Source organism: Athene noctua, chromosome 2 (genome assembly GCF_965140245.1).
Source record: "Athene noctua chromosome 2, bAthNoc1.hap1.1, whole genome shotgun sequence".
Taxonomy (NCBI): Eukaryota; Metazoa; Chordata; class Aves; order Strigiformes; family Strigidae; genus Athene; species Athene noctua.
In genome coordinates, this window is record NC_134038.1 from 71926090 (window position 1) to 71952881 (window position 26792).

A 26792-nucleotide genomic window follows, 5' to 3' on the forward strand; every position below is an offset into this window, starting at 1 on the left:
GGATTTACAGGTTCCATGGCTTCATTAGCACATTGACTCACAGGTCCCACATGGCGATCTGTCTTGTTTGGGATTTATTAGAAGGTGGCTACATCTTGGTTTCACTCCCCGCTGATTGGTTTGCTGAGATTTCAGATCATCAGCTCTCTGCTTCCTTGCTATCAGTTAGGTAATGCTGAAGAATAATGAATCACATTGATCTTTTTCTTATCCAAAGATATATGTGAGTTTAGATTTACTGGTGTAACAGAGAATTTGTTCACTTAAACCTCAATTTTTGGTTTTTTTTTCACAGCAAGTTAGAACAATAACTGTATATTTGATTTATGGCTCTCTTCTTCCTTATCTCTAGTATTTAATTTCTTATAATAAGAGAGATAAGAATGTAGATCACAGGTTTCTGAGTACATCCTGAAAACCTTAAGCACCACAGCTTTCATTCTAGAGGCTCAATTTCAGTTTCTGCTTTACCTTAATCTCTTTATTCAAAATCTTTAATAGATATTGACATACACCTATCTGTCTACAGTTCTCTCAAGAAGAACTAACATTTGAACATCTGAGCTACTGAAATTCTGCCTCTTTCAGAGAGAAGATTGTATGCTATTACATGTTTGCTATTTACATAATGCAAAACCAGGTCTATACTAACTCAAAATCATTCCATACTGAATACTTATTGGACATCTGTGTATCTCATTTTTCTCTGATTAGATAAAATTCCACTGTAAAAATAAAATCATGCTGTATTTTAACAAGCAGGTAGTAAATCAGAGGTAATACAAATACAAGAGGTTATGACCAGGCAAGCCAAACAGTGGATTTACAGTGCCATGGTGACAATTGTGCGTAGTTTGAATGAATGCACATAGTTTGAGCCCTCTTGTAAATGGGAGAACTTACCCGTCTCTTCCAGATGACGGAACTGTCCCACAGTCTCTGTGGATAGGCATATGCACTCATGCAATTCCTGTGGAAGAGCAGACATTGTAAATTTATCTGTGTGTTATCCAGTGCACTGGTACTCGGAATTTTCCGTACTGGAACAGTATCAGTTTCCATAATAGTATCCGAACTGAAGTATAAGATGGAATGGTAGGTCTGAGATGGTGCTAACCTGACAGGATGCTGTAGTGTGCAAACATACATCAGCAATGTGAGGTTTAACAGCATCTCTACAGGTTTACTAGAGTACTTTGGCAAGGAGGTTTGTACACAAAACCACAAGATTTCTTTGTCAATCTCTTCTGCTTGATAACTTTGCCACTGCAAGAATATATGGTATTCATTGTGGCAACAAATAGTGTGAAAAATGAGGTGCTATTGGGAAGAAGGATTAATTAAATGATCATGTCTGGCTTAATGTAAAATTAAAACACACACATGAAGACAAAGTAATAAGAGGCATATTAATACACATAAATGCAGGAGTTTCCCTTTTAACAGGGATGTCTTTACATTTCTACCATAGGAAGCAGTCAGTCATTAATGAGTGCTGAATGTGTTCCTACACACATTAATACCATTCACTGTATTTGATAGACTTCATCTGGTGTCATTTAGACTACATCAGATTCATTCTGATCCCAATTAAAGAACACATAAATTGTTCTTCATTTTAAAATAATTTCTAGGAGCAACTAGGTGCAATTCACCTTAATGAAACAATGCAGTGATAAGGAATAAAATCCATAAAGTGAGAGGGACACTTGATTCCTTCCCAGCACTTTCTCAACATGAAGTACTGATGATTTTTCCAAGCTGTGTGTCTTTCAAAAGGCTTAAGGTGTGCTACTTCTTTTATCCCCAGCAGGCATCTAGGGAAGAGTCTCCACATACTCATAATTAAGGAACTGGGCATAAGACCCAGTATATAGAGAGAAGATAAAATGCAGGAATGCAGTAACCTAATAAATATGAAGTCAACCATAATATAGACAAATACCTTCTCCTTTACCTTAGTCTCAGTCAAGCAATGAGTTTTGTTACCCCAAATATGAAGCTGGATGCAATAATGCAAGTACTCAGATCATGTTACAGACCAAAGATTTGTTCTGGGTTTTATTTTCTCTTCTTCATATTTTTTTCCCTGGTGGGGAGAGGGAGATGAGGTAAGCACTAGATTTATGCAGGGTACAGCATAGATAGTTTTGTTTAGCAAAATAAAAATAAATCACAACTATTTTCTGTCTATACCTCTTTTTCTATCAGAACAAATTTCAGATTGCCTGCAGTTGTTTCACAAGGTTTTCTGTGACATCAGACCTAATCACAACCTATTCTGCTACTTAAAAATATGGGACCCTGGCAACACGGCTTCATCTCTCCAATTACAGGGCAACAACGCAACTGCATGCTATTGCATTTGGATTTGTCAGAATAAATAATTAAGAGGCTCATCAGCTTCTCCCCAATGAACAAGGAAATGTGATTAAGCAACTTTAAGAGAGAATGGCTGAAGACAATATAGAAATGATAGCAGGATGATTGCTGTGAATGAGAGACTGAAATTTCTGCATAAGAGGTTTCTTCAACAAGACACAAGGACAGTAGTTTAATCTTCCATTAAAAGATTCCTGCCAATTTGGAAAAGCTCTGAATCAGGAGATTACAGACGTCTCAGAAGCTGACAAGGCAGTCAGTTCTCTTAAGACAACTTCTTTCTGGCAAATGCTGAGAAATAACTTTTTTTTTTTTTTTACTATTTCAAGACTCTCAACTTCTACCAAACAATGACTAGGATATCTCTGACTCGCTAATCTTTTATTCTCAAAGACTCTGAAAATACAAATTGTCTTTCAGACCAAAATGTTCTGGAGATGCTTGCCAAGTTTACTGTGGCTAACATCTAGAAATTTTACTGATTAGCTTCTGGCAACATTCCTTGAAAGTGCTTTGTGTGTTAGTATCTCATTAAATATCTTATTCCTCTTTATTATTCTGTAGTGCCAAAAAATGTACTTCTACCTTTTATCTAATCTATTCTGTGCTTTTACTGTTTGCTCTCCTAGCTTATCTAAAGGAGATAGCACGTAATATAGAAACTTGAAGCAAAGTGAAATAAGAGAAGTTGCTGTAATTCTTCTGTATGTCAGAAGAAATATACCCTATTTTTTTTCCTTTATAGATATTAATAAATGACACAGTCTTTTTATGAGTAAAAACACAAAAGTCTACAAGCAGATTACAAGATTTCTGTCCAAGGGTGCTTATATCAGACTGTAGAAGTTTCCAGATACTCAGATGTAAAAATGGTATGCACAGAAGTGAGTGTGAGATTCATAGTTATGCAGTTAAAAAAAAAAAAAAAAAGAGTTAAGGAAAATGTCAAACATCTTTTTAGTTACAGAAATGCTCATGTACCTCAAATAAGATACTTAACATTACAGAAAATACTCTGGGTCTAAAACCCAGGCAGAAAAATACTGTTCTACTTCAAGAGGCCTTTGAGGAAATAATTATTTCCTTTTTTTTCCACATGATGTAAGCCCACCATAGTGCTATGCATAGTATGCATAATAGAAACTACTTTGGATTTTCAGCCAAAACTCAAGCTTGTCTTCAGTGAAGGTTTGATTGGGCTTAAACAATTGTCAGCCTTCAGGTATCTCTCTGTCTTTCTTACAATACTCTGAGACCGTACTGTTATCTTGTAATTGTCTTCCATAAAGATACAAATTTATAGGTTTTCAGTTTCTAATTTGAAGATTACTTGTACTTTTCTTGTTTCATGTCATAAATTACTGTTTCATTAGGGTTAGGGTTATTTCTTTTCTCATACCATATTAATTGTCATGCCCAGTTACTTGTCTCTTGTCAGCAGTTTATCCCAGTGAGTATCACAACCTACATCTTCAGACTACATATGTTCTCCTTTGGCTGAAATGGCTGGTTTTGTATCTGAAGCTTATGTTCTAGCTTCCTGCAGAGAATCAAAATATCCCCGATGCCATGGGTGACCATGGTATATCATCCTGTGGCATATCCGCTGAGCACAAGAATGAGAAGCCATTTCAATAGGGACATCTAACAAAGACCTCCTCTCAGAAAGCAGAGATGTAGAAGAGGTCTCCATCTGTCAGGAAATCTCTGCAATTCTCCTGTCAAAACTCCTCAGTTAAAAAAAAAAAAAAAAAAAAAAAAGGCAAAAGCAAAGGTAGACAACATATTTCCTCTTTATGCTTTTTCCAGGTCAAGTTCTGGGAAAACTCCGCAAAGCTTCTTTGGAGCAAATAGATCGCATCATGGGTGTAGTCAGTGAAGTGTTTGCAATATCCTCTTTCTTTTTCTTCTACAGAAAGAATCGCTGGCTTGAAAGAGTATTTTTTCATTATTCAAGTAAATTCCTCGTAGGCTCACATTTGTATTTTGTCATTACATTTAGAATTTTATTATTTTTATCTTAAACATAAAAATTTGCTTTCTATGTTCTTTTAGGATTGATGCCTCATTCACATGAGCCAGATCTGGAGCAAAACTTGCTTTTCAAATTAATTGTGTTAGAACATCTTAGTGATATGTATAGACTGGAACTATCAATGTTGTAGTGCATGTGAATCCACTTCAGTGTAACTTTAGATTTCTACAGTACATTAATTGTAGATAAATCCTTGGTGCAACAGTACTTCTGAAGCTTTTGTATGAGGAAAGAAACATTTGCAAATTATATATTAATTTAAAGGACCCCAAAACTACCAATTTTGTGCTAGTTACCTCACAGCTACACCATTCTGAAAAATCGTTCTTTTTTTACATTTCCATAAAAATAAGGAATCTGACATGCACATGTACTTTTCTTTTGTAGGTGGAATGGAGAAAATAAAAGAGCATACCTTTGCATTAGCTCACTACACATATACTGTGCTGTCTACCTTAAAATATGCCAATGGGGCTCCTGTAGTACGTATTTACAGCGATACAGATTTCAGCAATCCTGATGTCCAGGGCCCAATCATTAATTTTAATGTGCTCGATGAAAATGGAGAAGTGATCGGCTTTTCACAGGTATGATTTTTCCCTTGCCTTAACTGAGTGTCATGTTTCTATTTTAAGCATATTCACAATTAGTTCTTTATCCTAAATGAAATATTTTGTCCATAGTAGTCCCCTCTGAGGTTTTGCGTTTGTTTCCTCATAGGTGTGCACAATATACAGACACCATTTTTAAAGTAGTATAAGGAGAATCCAATAAATAGTGCTAGCACAATGCAAAGTACTTAATAGCCAAAGCCAGTATCTTACAGATTTAATACTCTACATGTAGGAAGTTTGAAAGTGGGCTGTTTTAACAGGATGCATTGACTAGGGAGTTGGGTTTCTTGTTGACTTCTCTAGAGTACTCAGCACTGGGAATTGAAGAGCACGTCTACAAAAGCTGATATAAGAGACGGCCTTGGAGCTTTGACATAGAAACAAAATCAGATCCCAAAATACTGCAGTCACCCATGAAAGAGAAGTTGTCTTTTCCCTTCAGTTCTAATAGTTACATTCTTGTAATATTCCTGAGGAAGCACTGGATAAAGTTGAATGATTGGTGTAAGGAGTGAGATTGAAGGTCAAAAAATCCTTAAATGCTATCTTTCTCAACAGCTTTCTCTAGCCTTTATCCATTAGCTATACTGAGTATCTCTAAGATGAAACTGTTAAACTTTTCTGCCTTCAGTAGAGAGGTAATGATGTATGACTGTGCACTGTGTAGGCAGTGGGTAACATAGGGTAATGTCATAAGGTCACTTGCTCATCAGTGGAAGTCAGAAAAAACACAGTGCTCTAGTTTTGCTTAATTCTTCTGGGGTTTGTTGTCTGATAATTGAGTAAGACCACGTCAAGTTCAAGTGTATGACCGTGATATTTTTAAAAGCCATCAGTAACTGGCACCATCTTTCTCAGCAGCTACCTCCCTCTGCCAGCAGTAGTGGCAGAGCCACATTGTTCTTGGAAGATGGTAATTCTGAACCATGAGGGAGAGAGCAGGAGCGCTGTAAAAGGCGTTCCTCAACACTCCTCTAACAGAGGCATAAAAACAAGTAATGAGGGGAATGCAGAGACATGTCTGTGAGAATACAAGAGAAGATCCATATATACACAAGAGACAACGGAAGTGAAGCAGTTACTTTGTAATCAATATGGAATTTTACAATTTTTTTTTAAAGCACTTACCACACTGTTGAACAGGGGAACAGCAAATGTATAGTACTGGAGAAGCTCTTCTTCCCATATGTCTTTTTTTGGACTGTGTGACCAAATAGTCTCAAATATTTACCACGTTTCATTTCAAAGAATTACACATTTTAGGAGTGAATTAGCCATTTATACAGTCTTGAACATGTGTGGCAGTGTTCAGAAAAGACTGGAGATGTTAACACAGTTGGATTGGCAAAACACTCTGCAAACACACTGATGTTGCTTCTGTCCATTGGTTAAAACCAAAACCTTTATTTGCATTTATGATTTTGACAGTTTCTTAGTAAAAATGGCTCTTGTCTGTTTCACCTTTTTAAACTCAAAGAAAAAAATATTTAGTAGTCTGATGCCTCCATTGTGCCTGTTTGCTGCAGTGGCTGCTCATAAAAAGCTTCTTTATTGGATCTGTATCATCTGGACTGTGCTATTCACCAGGTTCTTGTCATTTCTGGCATGAGTATGTAGAATGAAGAACTATAAAGTTTTCAAATGCATACCAGTCACATCTGCAGTGCCTGTTAGATTACTTTGTTTAATTAAAATAATGTGCAATTTAATGACTTTTAGAAATTAACAAGCAACAGCACTATTCTTTCCAAAGCTGTAATACATGTGATATATATATATAATTGGCTTCTTTATGGCATGAAATTCTTTCATAGACATCTTATAGCAGTTATGGGGGAGAAAAATGTTTGCTTCTTCTTTATGACTAAAAAGAAAATACATACAACAGAGACTGAGCTTCATCAAATTGACAATATAATCTCATCTTCATACCTGTATGCATGTCTAGAATTAGATTAGTTTATTCAAATCGAAGTTAAATCCAGTACTTCCATGAATGGTTCAGACATGAAACAGTGTCCTCTAGTTTGATCGTGTCTGTGATCTGCACATTCATGTGAATTCGCTGGTCAATCTCCAAATGCAGTCTAGTGGATTTAGGAGAATACAGTTTCAGAATTCTCCCAGAAAACATTTTGGGGAATTTTTAATGAAGAGAAAATTGGATGACATTTCTATCTGATACACCTACTACTAGTGGACACCAGTGAATGATTCAGGTTGTATTTCTGCTAGTATATTAAAAGAGAAATGACAGAATGCCCTACTCCTTTATGGATGATATCCCATCTATAATTAATTACTTATAACCAGGCATCCAACAAGTTCTATTTGTCTTTTTGACAGGTAATTGTTATGTGCCCATTGCCTATTAGAGAGCACAGTGTGGCTGGACATTAGCATTTGCTAGCCTAGAAAGGACAATCTGACTAACTGATTCCAGAGAAAATATTATGACGAGGTTTGGAGCAGTTTATTCAGAACATTTGAGATTGGCAAGAAGGACTTCATAAGTAGACAGTGTCTTCAGAGGATACCAAGCTTACATTTAAGCTTCAAGATTTACATAATTTACATGATATTCAAAACTCTGAACTAAGTCCAAGATATTTAGGATGTGAAAGGCGTGTAGTGAAATACATGACATTTAACACTGCCACTGAAATATGAAAGCAGAGAAAAAATGATGTCTTTCATCTGTGTAGCATTTGGTAGGAAAGCTGTTCTTACCTGCTTCTATTATTGAAATCCATTTCTGACTGTTATCAGAGTTTAATTACCAGAGAGAATAATATTGTGCCACGAAACACAAACATTCTAGAATTACATACATGGGGTCAATTGCACCAGTAGGGAATAGCCACAGTCTCAGGTTCATCGTTGAATAAAACCTTCATTGTAGCACTCAAGATCAAATGAAGGCACTTCATTAAAGTGAGACACACAAATGAAACCATACTATGATTGCACTCTCAAAGATGGCAGCGTTTTTGACAACCTTCTGTCCCAATATATATTATATAGGACACGTGGATGTTAGGAAGTGATAAGGTGGGAATCAAATAATTAAGGATTTTAAAAGGCTATTGCTTTTTCATTTAAATGTTTCTTTGTGATTCTTGAAGGGTATCACTGGTTTAGAGTATTACATTTGGAATAAACTTGCTTTGTATACTATATGTATCATTTAATTGACAGTTTAATTACTGGTTTAAATGGTAATTAAAACAATTAAAGAAGAGGGACTTTCAGGCTCCAAACACCAATAGTCATCCAAAAGCCTTGGTTTTTCAGATTTTTCATGAAACATTTCTTTATCTAGGGATAAAACTACTACAGTTTTGAAATATCCATAAACCTCTTGTCTTTGGGCACTAAAACTACATTAAATTTCCTCCTTTGAGCTGCACCAAATACTTCCCATGAAAATTTTTTCCTTCAGTAAAGCTGTCTTGTATACTACCGTTGGTAGTAATTTGTTCTTGAAATTACTTGGGATGATGCCTGTATTCTTTTCACACAACCTGCCTGTCCTCTGTGGTAGTCTGTCTGTCATTCTATGTTATGTAGGTTTTTTACACTGCAGCACCAAAATGTCCTGGTTATGAACAGGGGTTAAACTATGATGAGTACTTGACAGGTCCAGGACATAAAGATGGCCTTTATGCCAAACAGCTTTTTCATATATACTTGTCTAGTTAAGAATGGATAATTCTCCAGCATTATAGTTTTTGCTATTAATGAAGTGTGGACAGATGACAGGCTGGTGATTTTGAAAGGTGAGAAAGTACAGGGGTAGAGATAAAGGACCTCTGCTATGTCAGTGGTGCAAGATGGAAGCAGCAGAACTGACATTAATGCAGCAAGCTGTCAATCTTCTGCTTTCTTGTGAGGCTACCAGAAAAAGAAGCAATTATCCCTAAATATTAAAGGGGGGTTGTGATGTCATGAAAAACATGACATTACATATATGCTCAGTGCTGAGCTAATACTGCAGTCTTTTCACACAGAGAATCACCATTAGCTCATTTATTAACAGTCAGTATCTGAAGTCTTCAGCGTATATGAATGTCATGTATTTATACATCCCCAAGTCCTTCCAATCTCTGAAAAACTGTTTGACAGCAATGACTCAGCTTCAGTCTGCATCTTTGCCATCTTTTTTTATCAAAACCTTGCATACAAGTCTATGAGGTTCCCTGCTTTGAACACCAAAGAGGAGATGGAACAGCTGAAAGAGAACAACATTCATTTGAAACAACAGTCATACAGACATAACAAGTGGATTTCTTCCAAATCAGGGTGAAGTGCAAAGTTTTATGTTCTCTTCCATTTGAAGATTTTTTTTTTTTAATCACTATCTCTGCTATGAGGGATCTTCTGTGCTAACATTATTTTAAGTTTTCCTCTTTGTTCTGATAGGGAGAGGACCTGTGAAATGTTCTTTGTACATTCAGTAGATAATTGCAGAGTAATTTTATAATCCTTTCATATTTTATTCTGCAAAGTCTGTTTGGAAGCTGGAAGAGGTGAAAGCGGTAAGAGGCAGAGATGGGCAGATGGAATTTCACCTGAAACATTTGTTAAATGGTATGCACTGAAGAGTTCTTACACAGTCACATCTTTTAGTTCAGTGTTTCCTGCCCCCAGTGAAAAAAAAAAAAAAAAGCACTTTCCTTATCAAACTCCTTCTTTTTTCACTCTCATCTTCTGAGACAATATTTTTTTCCTCCTGTGTGACATGGGCTTAAAGAAGTCAGCAAACCATCACAGCTATCTTTTGAAAAATGGCCATCATTTCAGCTGTGGATTACCAGCTCCCTTTCCCACCCTGCTTTTTCACATTGCTTTTTTTTCCTGGAGCCTGAAGCTAAACAGAATTAGCTTGCTGTGATTGTCTCACCTGCAAAAGTTCCTCTGGTATCCATATATGCTTGCCACGCCTCCTAAAAACCCTGTCAGGAAGGGAACGAGCATCAGTCCATTAGCAGTCTCAGCCTTCTTGCCTGCCACTTCACACTTGTGTGTGATAGACAAACTGCTATAACAAGCATCAGTTGCCAAAGATAGAGAATGTAAACATTTTGGTTTGCCTAAGGAAGGCTCTTCTGCAGTGTTGCATATGGATGAGTTCTGCCTCTCAAGATTGAGAACCCTGCTCAGATAGATTATGATCAGTTTTGTCTAGGAGCCTACATTAGCATGTCCTGGCTCACTCTCATCAACCCAGATAGAGTGAAGGAAGCTATAGACTTTGAACTTACCTTTCTTCATCCATTTTTCAATAAAAAAACTCTCAACACCTCTCAGTAGATAACTTCCAGTGTGTATCCCCTCAGCACAAATCTGTAATGCAATTTGATGACTGCTCATTATGACATCTGCTCAGTCTCATGCACTTTCCTTTTATCTCAACCTCCCTTGAGTTAATGTAAGGATAAACTCAATGACCCACTTGTGTTTTTTTCCTTTCCCGCCTTTACTTTCTATCATTCTGAAGTGAAGACCAGGGTCTTCCATCAGAATCACTTAGATGTAAGAATAGCCACTCAGGATCTCACCATGGCACCTTCTCTACCCTGGTAACCTCTTTCTGCCAGTTGTTCACATGCTAGTGGTATAAGAAGAGGACAAAACCAGAATGAGACTCTGCCAAGAAACAAAAGAAATTTTGGGGTTTTTTAAACCCCATTTATCCTTCTGTGTCCAAAGCATTCTATGACAGTGAATTGTCTTGTAAGCAGCTTAGCAGCCAAGCCAAATTCTTCCCTGTGGCTTGAGAAGATATGAAGGGGAAAAAATAGATTTTAGGATTGCAGGGACTATAAGAGGTTACCTTTCATCAGTATGCCAAGATAGGATCATCTTTACCTGAACCTTTCTGCAGCCTCTGGAGGTGGTTTATCCTGAAACTTAGCTATATTCACTACTACAAAATATTTCCTAATGATTAACCTAAATTTCACGCAGTGCAGTCAAAGTCCATTATTACATGGATTGGGCAAAGAAAAAGACACCAATTTGGGCAGGAAAGCAGAAAAAAAGGAGATTCCAGATACCAGAGGCAGAGGAGAGTTGAACAAGCAGTCAGAAACAGTGTTGTATGGGCAAGGTGTGTCCAGAGAAGAGACAAAGCAGTATAAGCATCTAGAAGTTATTCTGTCTGTTTGCATTTGGACAGGTCTGCAAACAGAAGTATAACATGGGACAAAATGGTGTGAGGCAGGATGGAAAATGCACTTAAAACTAATCGCTCGAGGTATATAAAATGGTGATAGCCAGTTCTGGGAGCACCTTCATACTGCAAATACACTTTCTTTGCTTTAGTTTCACTTTAGCTTTTAAGAGCTTCCTTTTTCTTTAGAAATGTCTTAATGAATTGCTTAGCTGGACCTAGATCAGTAGCCAGGACCTGGCAATGGGTAGGTGAAATCCCCTCCTTCTGCTGTAGTCTTTCAGGGTCACCTTGAGGCATTCAATGTCTGTCTTCCCCACTTACTCAAACCTCACAGGAGTGGAGAGAAAATGTTAAATACTGGCAAATCTTCAGATATCAAGTGGCGAATACATTTGTATATACACACAGCTGGTTGAATACATATTCATATCACTACTTATCATTACATGATAAAAGAGACTATGCAGTACCTGAAGTGGGTAGATTTCTTGAAATAATTGCTGTTTGTGTCTTACATGGTACCCTCTGTTTCACTGGTAGATTAGCTAGTGCGTTGGTATATAGGTACAGAATTAGAGCAGTAACAACATGAGAATTAGAAGAGTGGGAAAAAAAAAAGGAGCTATAGCATTTCACATGCACAGGAAGCTGTTACCAGGTCAATTTGATCAGACTACTGACTGGAGCCTGATGGTAGCTATCAGTACTTGTCTCGAAATTCATACCATGTCCCTACAGGAGAAAGTGGGTTGCTGTTAAGCAACAATGAGGGATAAATTTTACTTTATTTAATCTATGTGAAATAAATCTTCATATCAAGATATTAAGCAGGAGATCTTTGTTGTTCTTCAAACTGTAATCCTTCTATGTTTTTTCCATCTGTTACTTCTTACTTCTGTGTAAAACAATCATTCAGTTTTGCAGATGGATAAGTGCAGCATTTTTTCATCTGGGCCAGAGAAAATGGAAATTCAGCATTTGTTAATTCCACCTAAGAATGTCTGTGCAAAGATGGTCAAACAACTTTGAGTTAGTTACACTAATGCTTTTAGAAGCATATCCACTCATTATATTAATGTTGATGACTCAGGGAAAGAAAAATGTTCTTAACATGCCTAATGGAATTTTTGGCCATCTTCCCAACAGCTACCTAAAAATTGCCAGGGTGATTGCTCACTATTGATTTTAGCTATAGATTTAGCCATTGATTTCAGGAAGCCAGGGATGGCAGATGGACCAGCACAATAGAATGCAAACAGGATTACAAGGAGAAAAAGATTGTTGTGAAGATTCCTGTTGAATGTCCACTAATTTCCTTGGTTCCAATTAGTTTCCAGTTGCACTGTGAATGTCTGGTAAGCAGGGAAATAGCAGCAATGCAGCAAACCACACTGGTTTGCCAATAAATAGCACCTTATTGCTTCAAACTGGCAAGAAATGCCATTACAATCTGTATCTGTTTACATTTGGTTACGTGGAAGTGGGCATTCAGAGACAGCCCCCACAGCAAGGGGCTCTCTAGGTAGGGGATTACTCACTGAGCGTAAGGAGATGCTGTACTTGAGACACTCAGTGTGATAACTGCAAACCTAGTTAGCAGGTAACGAATCTCTCTTCTAGCTGAGGAAATAGTGGCAGAGTGCAGACTGAGTTACTTTCTGTAGTATCTCACTGCAGGGGGAACAAAGATGCATGTGAGATGACAGTATGCTTGAAATTGCCTTCTATTAAACTGTTCATCAGAGCTGGTCAAGGTTAGAAAACTTCATGAAAGCCTAGACTGAAGGTGTTGCCTGACACTACTTCTCTGGAGTGTCCTTGCATGTTGCTAAGGAAACTGGAAAGGAGATAAAAGAAAGATACTTGTAGTTGTTCAGATGAAAGAATCTCAGATGAATGAGAGAGGCTAAATATTTTCTGTTTAGTAACAGGGCCAAACTGTGGCTCTAAACTACAGACCTTGTTACACAGGGGAGTAATGTGAAAAGAAACCACATGGTAGCAGCAAAAGGACTGCACTTTTGACAGCCTCTGCTGGATTCCTTTTTTCTTGATCTTGGTAAAAGCAGATCAGCTGCCTTTGAACCCATGCAGTGTCCAGTTTCAATCCACCATCTAAATCCTTCAAAGACAAAGAGACCCTGGCTCCACCTTCTCTATTACTTTGCTTGCATCTTCCTGCCCAACATACAAATCCTGTATAGGACCCTGTATGGATGTAATTAATATTTCAACACAGTCCATCATGTCATTTTAACCCTACAACCTCCCTGTGTCCTATTATTCCCATTTTCTGGGGATAAATACAGACAAAGGAGGATTTAAGTGATTTAAGAGAATGAGGAAAAGGTGGAGAGGGTTTTGACTGGGGCATGAATTAAATCTATGTAACTAGACATTCAGTATCATGCACTGCACCTTTTTATTTCTAAGCATTGTTTCCACTTGTATTAGTCTGCTATATTCCCCTTTATCCCTTCCTCTTATGTGTTAGAGCTTAGTCTTCTACATTGTTTGCACCTGGTTTCCACTTCTCTGACTAGTAGCAGTTTGACCCAAAGCCTTTGGCCTACGAAATAGCTGGGGATGCACAATAGGATGCAGAGACACTTTTCCTATGACTCTCAAGGGAATGCTCTGTTGAAGTCAGGGTTAGGAAGCCACAGAGGGCTTTGGGTTCCTTTGATCTGCTTTTTTTTCCTGGAATCTATCCTTTCCCTGATGTTGTTTTATCAAACCAGATTTTCATTGTCATTGAATGAAGTTTAAAAAAATAAGAAGAAAAAGTTAAGAGAAAATTACATTGGTTGGAGGGACCTGTGGCCTCTGAGATGCCACATCAAAGAAAACCAAGGTGTTACACCAAGGTGTAACCAGTTCCAAATACCTGGATCTTGGACTCGCAAAGTTTATGTACAATCCAAGTAAGATCATACCCTAATTCACCCCGTGTACTACAGAGAAGAAAAAAGCAGTTGAAAAAATGTGAGGTCGCCCATTAACAATCAAGACTGTGTTTCATTTCTTCCTTACAACCACCCCATCCCCAGTGTTCTAGCTTCTGGATCACAGAGATGTAAAATTATTGTTACTCTTTAAGCATGAAGAACATTGCTATTTATGTGACATCTTCTAAGTGAGAGTTCCTGCAGAATAGCAACCCACATATTCTGACTTATGTTTCCAGCCTGCTTTTCTACCATCCAATCTTAGCTGATATTTGACTGTCTTTGGACCCAGCAGAGAAAATTACCACATCGACTGTAAAGTTCCTGCTAAGATAGCGTTTCCACTATCAGGACACTGACTTTGGCAGTTTCAGTAAGTTTCAGTATCTCTGTCTAATACTTCACTGCCTTTTACCGAAGTGGTTTTGTTTAGAGTGAGTGATGAATAGGTGTAGACTGAAGAGAGATTTACATCCTTGCTCCAATCAGTTTAAACCATTGTCAACAACTAGAGATGCAGTAAGGAGGAGAGGATAAGATTCTTCAATACTGTGGGAACCTACCCAGGCAGAATTTCTTTCCCTGGGATGGGAAAAAATGCCTCTCTTGCAGGAAACTAGTTTAAGTATATGTAACTCAGTTAAAATGCTTTTTTCCTCCTACTAAATGATTTGGAAACAAGTGCTGATTTTTTTTTTTTTCTTGACCTACTTCTTATTAAATTGTATTAAACAAGATTAAGTATGCATTTGCATCAGCAACATCATTTCACAGTCAGATGCTGGATGACAGAAAGAGCTAGCTTACTTTCTCTCCAATTCCATGCCATGAATCAGTGAATTAATTTACCAGAGGATGTGGAGAACAGTGTCATGAAGCCTGTTTTATAACCAGCCATCAGTGGTGTGCAGTGAAATTCCTGTAATGAGCAAATCCGTCAGACAGAAAAACTGCTCTGAAGTTTGAGCACTGTAGAGAGTAGAATGAGAAGTCCCAATCCCAATTCCTGAAGGACAGTGCCTGCCAGTATCGACTTACATGATTTTGGTTTTTTCAGGACACTTCATGATCTATTATAAAAAGTTCCTTTATTCATGTGAATCATTCTTGTGATACTCAGTAAAATAACTTGCACAAATAAGAAGTACTTGCTTGAATAAGAGCTACAGAATTGGATCCTATGGGAATGACTTCAGCAGGGCTTCCTAAAAAAATCCATAATTCTTAGTGAAAATCTTAGACCTAGTTGATTAGAAATAATGCAGAACTATCTGCTATTTGTTAATATTTACTATCACTTAGTATATGTCTACCTACAGTAAGCATCATTCTCAGATTTAGTTCAGTAGAGCCTGAAGTGAGAGAAAAGTTTACACCTTTCAGATGACCACCACAGAGGCCCTGAAATAAATGAATAGCAGAAGTGAAACGTTTAGCAAATGTGCAGAAAAGTTAGCCATGCAGCTGTGTGACAGAGAACAGGAAATCAGAACACACCAGAATCAAATTTCTTTTTGGAGCTCTCCAGCTCCTGAGTGTGAACTAATATACCAGATATCCAAGGGGGAATATTGTAGGGTAATGCATTAAAGACAGGAGAAATAAAACGGTCTACCTCAATATTTTGTATATAAAAACAATAAATAAAAATTCTTATAATTATCAGGTAGAGCACTATGAAAAAAACCCTAACTGTGAGCATTTGGTCAACCTGGCAACACTACAGGAAGGGTCACTGAGGAAGACAACTGTGATTAAAATAGAAATTGTCTCAGGAAAAAAAAAAAAAAAAAGGACTCATTTTAAAATTAATTTAGATTAACTTCATTCATGTGTGTTTATTAAACTTGAATATCACAGCCTGGAAGTGTGAAATGCACCTTTTTCTTGTCAAAAATCAAGACAGTCTGACATCAAAAGTGTTGGGGTGTGAAGCAACCTGCAGGGCTTGGCCCACAGTAAAGAGCTTCACAAAAAGTAATTTATGCAAAGGGGCGCTAAGGGACAGACAGGACCCCAAGATGTTGTGATGACTTAATTACCATGTCCTTGCTGACTGAAATCAGTAAAAATGCTGCAAGAATTCTGCATGTGTTCTTCAGTTTAACTGTAGTCTTTAAGCTCTGAAAGACCAAGGCACAATAGTTCCAAATATCAGACCCAGGGAATCACCAAAACTGACAATCTGAGTACATAAGATATGTACTTACCATTAGTACCATTCATGCTTATCTGCCTTCATTGATGAACACATTCCTGGCTCCAGAAAGTCAGCTGCTGCTGTTACAGACAGAGCTGCAAGCAGCATTCTGTATTTCATAACCCTGAGCTCCATACCATTATTGCTCCTTATGGCAATTTTAAAGATGTGCTTTATTTAAATAAGATTTTCTTCATCAAAATAACTGTAACAGATGTTTTGTGTTCTATTTGTTTTGCTGTGTGCTAGCACTGCAGAGAGAGATTAAATTAAGTCTTCAAGTAGGGTATTACTAGGGTTAAACTAAACAAGAAGAAATTAAAGTAAATGTCCAAGGGAAAGTCAATCATGAATGCAAGGGACAGGTAGATTTGCAGTGCTGCTCTTACTGTTTCTTTACATTTTGTCATTGTTTGCATTGAAAAGTGTACATCACATTCTCAAGACCTGTGTGCATCGCCACACTGGTGATAACAGAGTGCGATTAACGCTAAAGCTATGGATAACTTATATTTTTCCTTCTGAACCACAGTTGCCTATGTTCCTGTAATGTTCATACATTTTTTTGTATCAATAATCTTTGCCTACTCTACAGATTAATATATATCACAATTTAAAGTGTTATTGGAGAAAGGCATTGGGTCACACGGCTAGAATGGTATTACTGTTCATTAAAGAACAATTTTCACAGAATCACAGAATCATCAAGGTTGGAAAAGACCTTAAAGATCATTCAGTCCAACCATTAACCTAACACTGACAGTTCCCAACTACACCATATCCCTCAGCGCTATGTCGACCCGACTCTTAAACACCTCCAGGGATGGGGACTCCACCACCTCCCTGGGCAGCCCATTCCAATGCCTAACAACCCATTCTGTAAAGAAATGCTTCCTAATATCCAGTCTAAACCTTCCCTGGTGCAACTTGAGGCCATTCCCTCTTGTCTTGTCACTTATTACTTGGTTATAACAAAGAGGCTCATCCCCAGCTCTCTGCAACCTCCTTTCAGGTAGCTGCAGAGGGCGATGAGGTCTCCCCTCAGCCTCCTCTGCTCCAGACTAAACACCCCCAGTTCTCTCAGCCGCTCCTCGTACGACCTGTGCTCCAGACCCTGCACCAGCTTCGTTGCCCTTCTCTGGACACGCTCGAGTCATTCAATGTCCTTTTTGGAGTGAGGGGCCCAAAACTGAACACAGGAATCGAGGTGCGGCCTCACCAGTGCCGAGGACAGGGGTCAGATCCCTTCCCTGTCCCTGCTGGCCACGCTATTGCTGACACAAGCCAGGATGCCATTGGCCTTCTTGTCCCCTGGGCACACTGCTGGCTCCTGTTCAGCCGGCTGTCAATCAGCACCCCCAGGTCCCCTCTGACTGGCAGCTCTCCAGCCACTCCTCCCCAAGCCTGTAGCGCTGCTGGGGGTTGTTGTGGCCCAAGGGCAGCCCCCGGCATTTGGCCTTATGGAAACTCCTCCAGTTGGCCTCAGCCCATGGCTCCAGCCTGTCCAGGTCTCTCTGCAGAGCCTCCCTACCCTCGAGCAGATCAACACTCCCACCCAACTTGGTGTCATCTGCAAACTGACTGAGGGTGCACTCAATCCCCTTGTCTAGATCATCAGTAAAGATGTTAAACAGGAGTGACCCCAAAACCGAGCCCTGGGGGACACCACTCATGACCGGCTGCCAACTGGATTTAACTCCGTTCACCACAACTCTCTGGGCCTGGCATCCAGACAGTTTCTTACCCAGCAAAGCGTGTGCCCATCCAAGCCAGAATAAGCCAGTTTCACCAGAACACTGTGGGAAACGGTGTCAGGGGCCTTGCTGAAGTCAAGGTAAATTACATCCATAGCCTTTCCCTCATCCAATAATCTGGTCACCTTGTCATAGGAGATCAGGTTTGTCAAGCAGGACCTGCCTTTCATAAACCCATGCTGACTGGGCCTGAGCATCTGGTTGTCCTGCACATGGTGTATGATGGTACTCAGGATGAGCTGCTTCATCAGTTTCTTGGGCACCAAAGTTAAGCTGACAGGCCTGTAATTTCCTGGATCATCCTTCTGACCCTTCTTATAGATGGGTGTCAAATAATAATTTATTTGACAAACTTAATTAACTCACAGAATCACAGAATTGTCTAGGTTGGAAAAGACCTTGAAGATCATCCAGTCCAACCATTAACCTAACACTGACAGTTCCAGCAATTCATGCTAGCAATTCCTTGAATTTGGGTTATGGAAACCTGATTACACCACATACACTTTGATAAGCAAGGCTGCCCCAGCAATGTTTCTTCAAAAGATAATAAGAAGATTATGTATGTTAAAGCTTTCTGTATACTGAGCAAATAAGCCCAAACACTGTACGAATTCAGTAGTGAAGTATTTGTCATGATTTTTGCCTTGCTTGACATCATTAACGGAATGATAGATCCACCCACGAGTCACTAGCACCATGACAAACCGTGTTATGCCAGGATGACAACTTTTCTCATCTAAATGAAAAAAGAAGTCAAGAAAATGCCACTGTTCTCAGATTGAAGTCTTCTGACAAAACAAAGCTAATGACACCACAACAGTCTTTCTCAACAGATGCCTTTTACTATAACTTTGATTTGAGAAACATGCTTTGAACACAGGATATTTTCCAAGGCATTAATCGTGAATAGGGATCTCGGGACTGATTCTATTCTCTGCTTTCCCAGTCTGGATATATGGAGTTATTTTGATTGTACCTCCATTTGAGAACTGAACCATTTTGAACTGAACTATTTGGGCAGGAGATATTTAAGTGTGTACTTGAGAACTTGTGCACTATAATGTTGAGTATTTCATCTGTGTATACAGCACCTTTTTTTGTCAAGTACCTTGTGCTCCATACATGACCAAAAAAAACCCCAAACCATAAAACAGTTTGAACTTCTTTTAGCAGAGCTAAACACTATTTAGGTTTAATTATTTCAGCCTGGAGTCAGTTGTAACAGAGAGCCCTCTGTTTTTCAAAGTGCTGAGATAGTGAAGTTAAAGGTGCTTGGTATCTCACACAAACTCTGAGGTGTCAGAAGATAGACTGACATTGGAAAATTGATGATTTCAGAAAATAGGAGACAGAAGATAGGCTGAATTATGACAGAAATTATTTGCTACGTATATTGGGCTATTATCCTATAGAAAGAGAATTTATGTTAAAAAAAAAAAAAAAAAAGAAAAGAAAAAAGCACTAACAGAGATTAAGCCAGCTAGAAAAGCTAGGCTGAATGTTTACACTGATACCTCAGGCAGATAAAGCATGAGCTCACAGTTTGGGAAGTGGTTAGTTTGAGATGGTCAGGAGTTCTATTCCTGCATATTCAGGTTTAGCTGTTTCTCTGCTTATAGCTAAGCCTGAGCACCCTGCAAGGGGAATTGTGTCACTGGCGTGGTGGGGTCCTCTCACTCTGCAGCGTGATTATTATCAGAGCTCTAGGCTCTCCATTTTGCAGAAGAGGAGCAAAAGCACAAAGAGTTTAATGCAGCTTGTGTGAGGTTGTTCTGGAAGTCTGTGGTAGAGATGGGATGTGCCAGGTTTCATACTACCTTTCTGACAATCTGACTGTCCTTTTTCCCGGTCCTGACCAAGAATGTTCATCATTTTTTGTCAAGAAAATAATTGCCCATAGCTGTATCTGCTCAGCTAACCTTACCAGCTGCTGTTGTTGCTTTTTGAAATCAACATAAAGCAGTTTCAGATCCCTGCAGTGTGCTTCTGTGGTTTCTTAGCTGTGCTAAGAGGATCCCCATGGTGTGCTTCCATTGTTTCTTAGCTGTGCTCTGAAACCCTGACAATCCATACCTCTTCTCTGCAGTGCTGTCCTGCCAGTGCCATCCTGCCAGTGCATGCATATATGTATCTCCTTCCAAGGCACATATAGACATGTGCTTCTGTTCTTTTTGCACATCTTTTTCATTCCTTCACATAATTTATTTATGCCAGTTTGTCATCAAGTACTGTATTTTTGCCCATTCATTATTTAGTGGATAGTAAAGAAATAGTATAACACAGAACAGCACAGCAAAGCACGAGGAAAAAGTCCACCAGAGAGTTGGTGGACTGAGTGGTCATATGTAGAAGGCTCAAGGAGGTATTCTAGTTAGTCCCTGCCCTGTCAGATATTATTGCTTACTGAAGGACTGATTCTTCAAGCACTTGTGTGCCAAAATCCCACAGATACAGTCTGTTTCTGTAATGAGGACTTGCAGTTTCAGATCCTTGGAAAACAAGGTTTTCTTTAGCTAGCTGAAGAGGTGCCCCAGGCCTCTCTTCAATCTCTGCAGATGCAGTTGTAGGTGACGATTCTGCTGAGACACTGAATGACACGACTGCAGGCTGGTAATTAGCACTACTGATGTGAATGAATGTGTTCACAGGTTTAAAATTAAGCACACGTACTGTCATTAACAGGATCAGGACCTGAACTGGTATGCTCTGTGTGTGCGTGTGTCTGCGTGTGTGTTGTGTGCACCATCTCTCAATGCCAAGATAAGCGTTTCTGCTTCCTCCGTTGTTTTCTTTCAGCTGAATAACAAGGCTGGAAAATTCTAAATATATATGGGAATTCTAGAAGTTACAGTAAGTTGTTAATAATTTAGAGATGTAATTTACCTTCAATTGAATTGTACCTTTAAAACATTGTATGTCATTTACCACAACATTGAAATGTCAATTTTTTGTTCTTCTCCTATGTCTTATCTCCTGCTGAACTGGGAAGGTGGACAAGATGGCCAGCCTTTACAACATACATGTCCGCACAGGTTGCTTCTGTAATACAGGAGCCTGCCAGTTGCATTTGGGTATAAGCAATGAGGACATCCAAAGGAACCTTCAGGTTAGTTTCTGGATGAGATTACAAGATATATTATTACCTGTGGAAAATACCTAGGATCAGTGACCCAGGTGACATCTTCTGGCTATCAGTTCTGAATTCCCTAAGGATAGGAGATTTGAAGGGGAAAAGAAAATCTGTCTCTGTATCAAAAAAAATCCCTAATTAGTTAAAAGCTAAAGTAGGTGGTTTTGAGTCTCTGAGACTTTAAGAATGAAGGTAAATCTGATTTGCTTTCCCTGACCTTTCAAGTCAATTGCCATGTTAAAGAACTAAATTAACTGAAATTCAATACATTGAAATGGGCTGTCGAAACAAAATCATTTGATGGACCCAAAGCAGTATGTGTTGCTTGTTTATATTTCATTGGAAAATACAAACTTGTGACTTCTTGTTCTGATTTGGAGTTACATGAAATCCAAACTTCCCACAGAATGGAAGTTCCTGGACAATTCATCTCGTATTGTTCCTTAAGTATCCTTAATGATACTTAATAATGTTGAAGTGTTATAGATCTGTTGCTTTGGTGCTTACAGTTTAAAAGGCATGCAAAAATTGGGCAAGAAACTATAAATGAGAATACACGGTGAATCTCAGAGAGTGAATGAGACTAGATTATATCTACCTAGATTACTGGTGTGTTAGATTGTTAGAACATGAATGTAAAGACTGTTTTCTAGATGACTAATATTTTCCACAAATTGACATTAAAAGATGTGTAGCAGAATGTATTACAATGAAGTGGAGGAGGCTTCAAGCCTGCATATTTTTCGGTGTTTGAGATTACAGTAAATTAATACAGAACAATCCAAAATTTTATTAATCGTATTCTGCAAAAGATAAAAAATTATAATGGCTGTATTGATATTATAGCTCACTTAAAATTTCACAGAGTCATTTAGATAACTTTTGCAAACACATTTATGTGCAAGATTGATAGCACAAATTCTTAAAGGGGGAAGAGCTCTTTATACCTTCCTCGGCAAAATGTTGCTTTGATTTACCATGGAAAGCTCCATGTCCATAGCCTCGTCATGCATAATCTGTCTAAAAGCAGGTGAGTGATGCTTGAATTTTTGAGGGGGAGCACGTTCCCCAAGATACGCTGAGAAAGGAAAAAAAGGTCCACCTTTCTGATAAAATGCAAAATGCCAAATGACCAGCTACAATGCTCTTGGATCTCTTTACATAAGGAGGATTTTTCTAAGGAGTGGGTGGCTCTTATAGGTTTGTATCATGTTAATAAAGCTGAACATTTCAATGGTGATAGGCCAAACCCAAACTTATAAAGAGCCACTTAATCTGCCCAAAATGGTATGCCCAATCTGCCCAAGGTGGTGCAGTCAAGCAGTCATTATCTTGTGACATTCTCATCAGTCCTTTGAGAAGAATGAGAAAGACTGAGAAGGATGAGTTATTGACAACATTAACATGTAGGGAAAAGCATATTTTATCACATTATTTGCACATATGCTTTGCTGTTGCCTTTTCTCAGGGTGCTGACTGTATTCTTCCTTCCCTGATGAAGATTTCATTGTATAAAATACCTGTAAGGGAGGACTTTCTGTCCTAAAGGGTCCCTGAAGAAGTGTGGTTAGTTTTCTTAGGATGTTAGTAGAAACTCGTTTACTTACTTGCAAAGCAGGCACCTCTCTCTTCAGTCAATCAATCAGTACTTGGCAGAAGGGTTATATGTATATGAACAGATGCAACCTAATTTTGCAAATGTTGCTTCTGCTCTATTGTCAGGGATAAAAACTACATCATGCTGCATTAAAATATTTACTACTGTATTGCATGCTTTGTCATAGAGGTGGTTTGGGGTTTTTTTTAATTTCTCCTTGCATAAATGACATCTGTGTTCACTGAACTGTGACATTTCTTGCTTAAAAAAGCCCTCATGTAAATAATCTATTCACACTTACATTTTCATGTAACAGAAATGCGTAAATAAATTAAATTCTGAGAAGAAAAAAGAAAACAGCTGCTGCACTTTCAGGAATAAGAATGCTGACTTAGGACTAAATCTTGTGTCCATTGGTGAGATAATGTTAGATGGATGAACAAAGAGGGTCTCTGGCTTATCTCACTGTGGGTGAGTGGCAGCATTCACTGACTCACTTACTGAAGGAGAAACTTCTGCTCTAAGGGAGAGTTTTCCAGAGAATGCTCTATGAAAGACATATCAAATGAAGGGGTATTTATGTGGAGGTGACTGTTAGGGTATCTGAAGCGTTTCTCAGCAAAGATTTTTCATGAGTGGCAATCTGTGTTCTTCAAAGGAAGAAATGTTAGGGGAAGGCTGGTTCCTTCCATCCTGAAAGTAGTATGTTGAGTGGATCAGCAAGAGAGATTTACTGCATATCCTGATGATGAGGGAAGTCACTTTGGATGTTGGAGCTCTAGATTCAAGTCTCTGCTTTGCTAAAATCCCAGACCAGTTCTCAGATGTATAGCTCTCCACTGGACTATTTAACACAAGCCATGAATAAGCCATTAATAGTATAAAATCAAATTTCTGACAGAAAATATCAAGAAAACTGCCCCAGAAAAATCAGCAGTCTCATGGTTTGTTCACTCATCTGAATGTAATATCCCATCTTAAATCGCAGTGGACTATGCAGATGAGACTGGAATATACCTGGAGACTGTCCTACCTAACAGGCCATCCTGGGACATACAGACTTTTTTTGCTTCTCGACATGTTTTTGAGAAGTCTCTCTTGCCTTAGGGTAGAACAGGACAAGCATCTCAAAATTATCTTCTTCCCAGCTTGAGTAATTAATAAAATAGTTGGGATTTTTTTCCCCATTTTAGCTTTGTACTCATGAGTTTTGAATGATACTTCTGAGAACAGTTTTTCAGGTTAGAATTAAGAGACTTGTTAATAACTATGTAAAATTAGAGGCAAATAAAACAAAGTTTGTCATAATAGCTCTCTGGTTTTCTTCCTATTTCAAATTAGGCTGGCCATGTCTGTGGAGATGATGTAGACCAAGTTGATGGACGTCCCACTGGTTCTGTGAGAATATCCTTTGGCTACATGTCTTCTTTTGAAGATGCACAGACTTTTTTGAAATTCATCATAGCCACCAGGGTCTCCACGTCAGACACCGAGATTCCCTTCCAGTCCTCTGTTACAAAGCTGACAACAGAGTCTGTCCCAGATGACCACCCTTCCTTTAACAATGCAGATAAATTGTCTCCAATACCACACATCTCAGACAGAGAACTCAGGAATAATTCGTCTGTGACAAAGATGACTGTCAACTGGCAGCCACCAGAGGCTGAGGCGGAAAGCATAAGGGCAGCTGTTTCTGAGACTGCAGTACCAACATGTAGAAGAGGTGGCAAGCCCATCACTGTCACCAACATTTACGTCTACCCAATCAAATCCTGCTCTGCATTTGAGGTATACGCTTTGAATCATTCTTAAATATTCATATCAACCTTGTGTTTTTCCTTACCCCTCTCAAACATGTCAACCAGGAGTAGTATGTGCATGAGATATTAGGAAGTAGTACGTGGGCACCCATTTTTCCTTTTCTCCAGTTTCTGGGATCAAATACTGCATGCTAAGGTACTCTGAGGGATTTTCAATTAGAATGAAGTTGCAGGATGCAAATGTGTCTTCTGCTCTCCCCTCCCTGCCAACAGACAAATCTGCACATAATATGCAGTCTTGAAGAAAATAGTTGGATTTGCAAAACTCGACTAAAATATAATCAAGTAATTAGTATGCTTTTACAGAATGACATGTGATGGACTTGGAGGCATTGATGGGTAGGCAGCAATTGAGAAATAACTTGATTAACATGTTATAATTGAGAGGAGGCTGATTTACATTACAAAGAAATGTTATCATTAAAAATACATTTGCAACAGAAATATGACATTTAAGTGTTGCTGCGCTATTTGAAAGTTCACTCTTTGAAGATTTTAATTGCTTTTTTACCAAGTTAATAATATCGGCACCTTAGCTGTGACTTTTTTTTTTTAATAATGCATGATGAAATAGGTGTATGGCCCACACATGACCTAGAATGTGACTCTGCTTAGAACCATACTGGAAAGTGATTTAATGAATGTCAATATCAGTATAACTTTCCCTATGAAAACTTGTTGTCGTAGGTCACTGTCTCGCATCTGAGTGAAAATTGGGGTCGGATCCAGTGACAAATCACCTGCATTTAAAATACGGCATCTCAACTGACTTGATTGTGATTTTTTTTCTTAATGCAAAAAGAGGCTGGGGAGTTAAAGACTGTTAAATGATCAACAAAACATCTGTATTTTTAATTTTGTTTTGGCTTATGATGGCTTTAATTCACTGACACAATTTTGAGCATTAAATGAGACCTGAATAAACAATTTCCACACCTTATTAACCTCCCACTAAATCAAGCTGTTTAGAAAATCAAAGTAATGCCACATTTTGTGTGAAAATGTTTTAACCTTTGTTTCAGTGCTTCAGTTATTATAGCTGTATTACAGAGGCCCACTACAGAAGCTGCTGAAATATGTTGTAGCAGTATTCAGGCCCCTTTGGGGTTAAATTCTATTTTTAACGTGCAGGCTGGTGTTGTGAGATATTATACATACCACAACATTCAGTCTAGGAAGGCTTTGAAGTGATTGTGCCCAGGAGCAGGTAAAACGTACCTCAGCATGAAAGACAGCTTATGTTTCCCCACAAGCTGAGCCAGTTTTCTTCTTTTCAAGCTCTGTGAGGGGAAACGAATCTAGGTGATAAATTCGTATAAACCTGGTACTCCCTGACAGAGAAAACTGCATTTTTATATGGAGGTGGAAAATCCCTATTCCTCATACATACTTCTTGTGCCAGGCATGTGTTAATGGACCCAGCATGAAAGCAGGGTTCATCTTACCTCAACTTACCCCTCCAAAGTATTCTGTAAGCGGTGAGAGTTGGATACCTGTTAATTTATTTTATTGTAAAATAGGCATCTGCAAGAGGAAAAAGGAATTGTTCCTAGATATTTCTGTCTCTTTCCATTGACTATGGGAGGAATCAAAAGCAACTTGGATTGCACACCTAACTCTAGCTGATTTGAATAGTTTAAAAATACAGATATTAAAATTGCAACTATATAATGAGGTTTAATTTTGCATGCCTAGAATAATTTTTGAAGTCTAATGTATTCTGGTTTGATATTTTTTGATAACAAAGTATCAGCCATATTAGAACCCAGTAAGCTAAGCACTGTCAGATTCTTTTGCCAAAGAATAATATGCAGTTAAATATATACTGGCTTTAGTATATGGTATTGGAAGGGATTGGAAGTTCACTATCAATAGCGTTTAACTTTTCTCCTCCTCTTTTCAAAGAGCATTTTTTTGTGCATTTCCACTTAGTTCATAGAAGATACATGAGTACGTGTGAAAGAACAGTAGAAGCTGACCTAATAGATAAAATGAAAAAGGGCTTTCAATGCATAAGGAGGTCAGGCCAGGAAATGAAGCCAAAAGATTCATTGATTTTCATTAGTTTCAATGTTGAAGTAAATCCCCAAAGAAAATGTGTTTGTTTTCATGATCATATTCCTGTCCACCA

The 26792-nt window shown here is 38.4% G+C and overlaps 1 protein-coding gene across 1 annotated transcript in view; it reads left to right on the forward strand.

Annotated features, from left to right (window-relative positions):
* MOCOS (molybdenum cofactor sulfurase) overlaps nucleotides 1-26792 on the forward strand; it is a 228423-nt gene that overhangs the window by 164512 nt on the left and 37119 nt on the right. The window contains exons 6-8 of the mRNA XM_074899417.1: nucleotides 4805-5004; nucleotides 21104-21220; nucleotides 24183-24629. Of these exons, the coding sequence (XP_074755518.1) occupies nucleotides 4805-5004; nucleotides 21104-21220; nucleotides 24183-24629 (764 nt within the window). The remainder of the gene's footprint in view (nucleotides 1-4804; nucleotides 5005-21103; nucleotides 21221-24182; nucleotides 24630-26792) is intronic.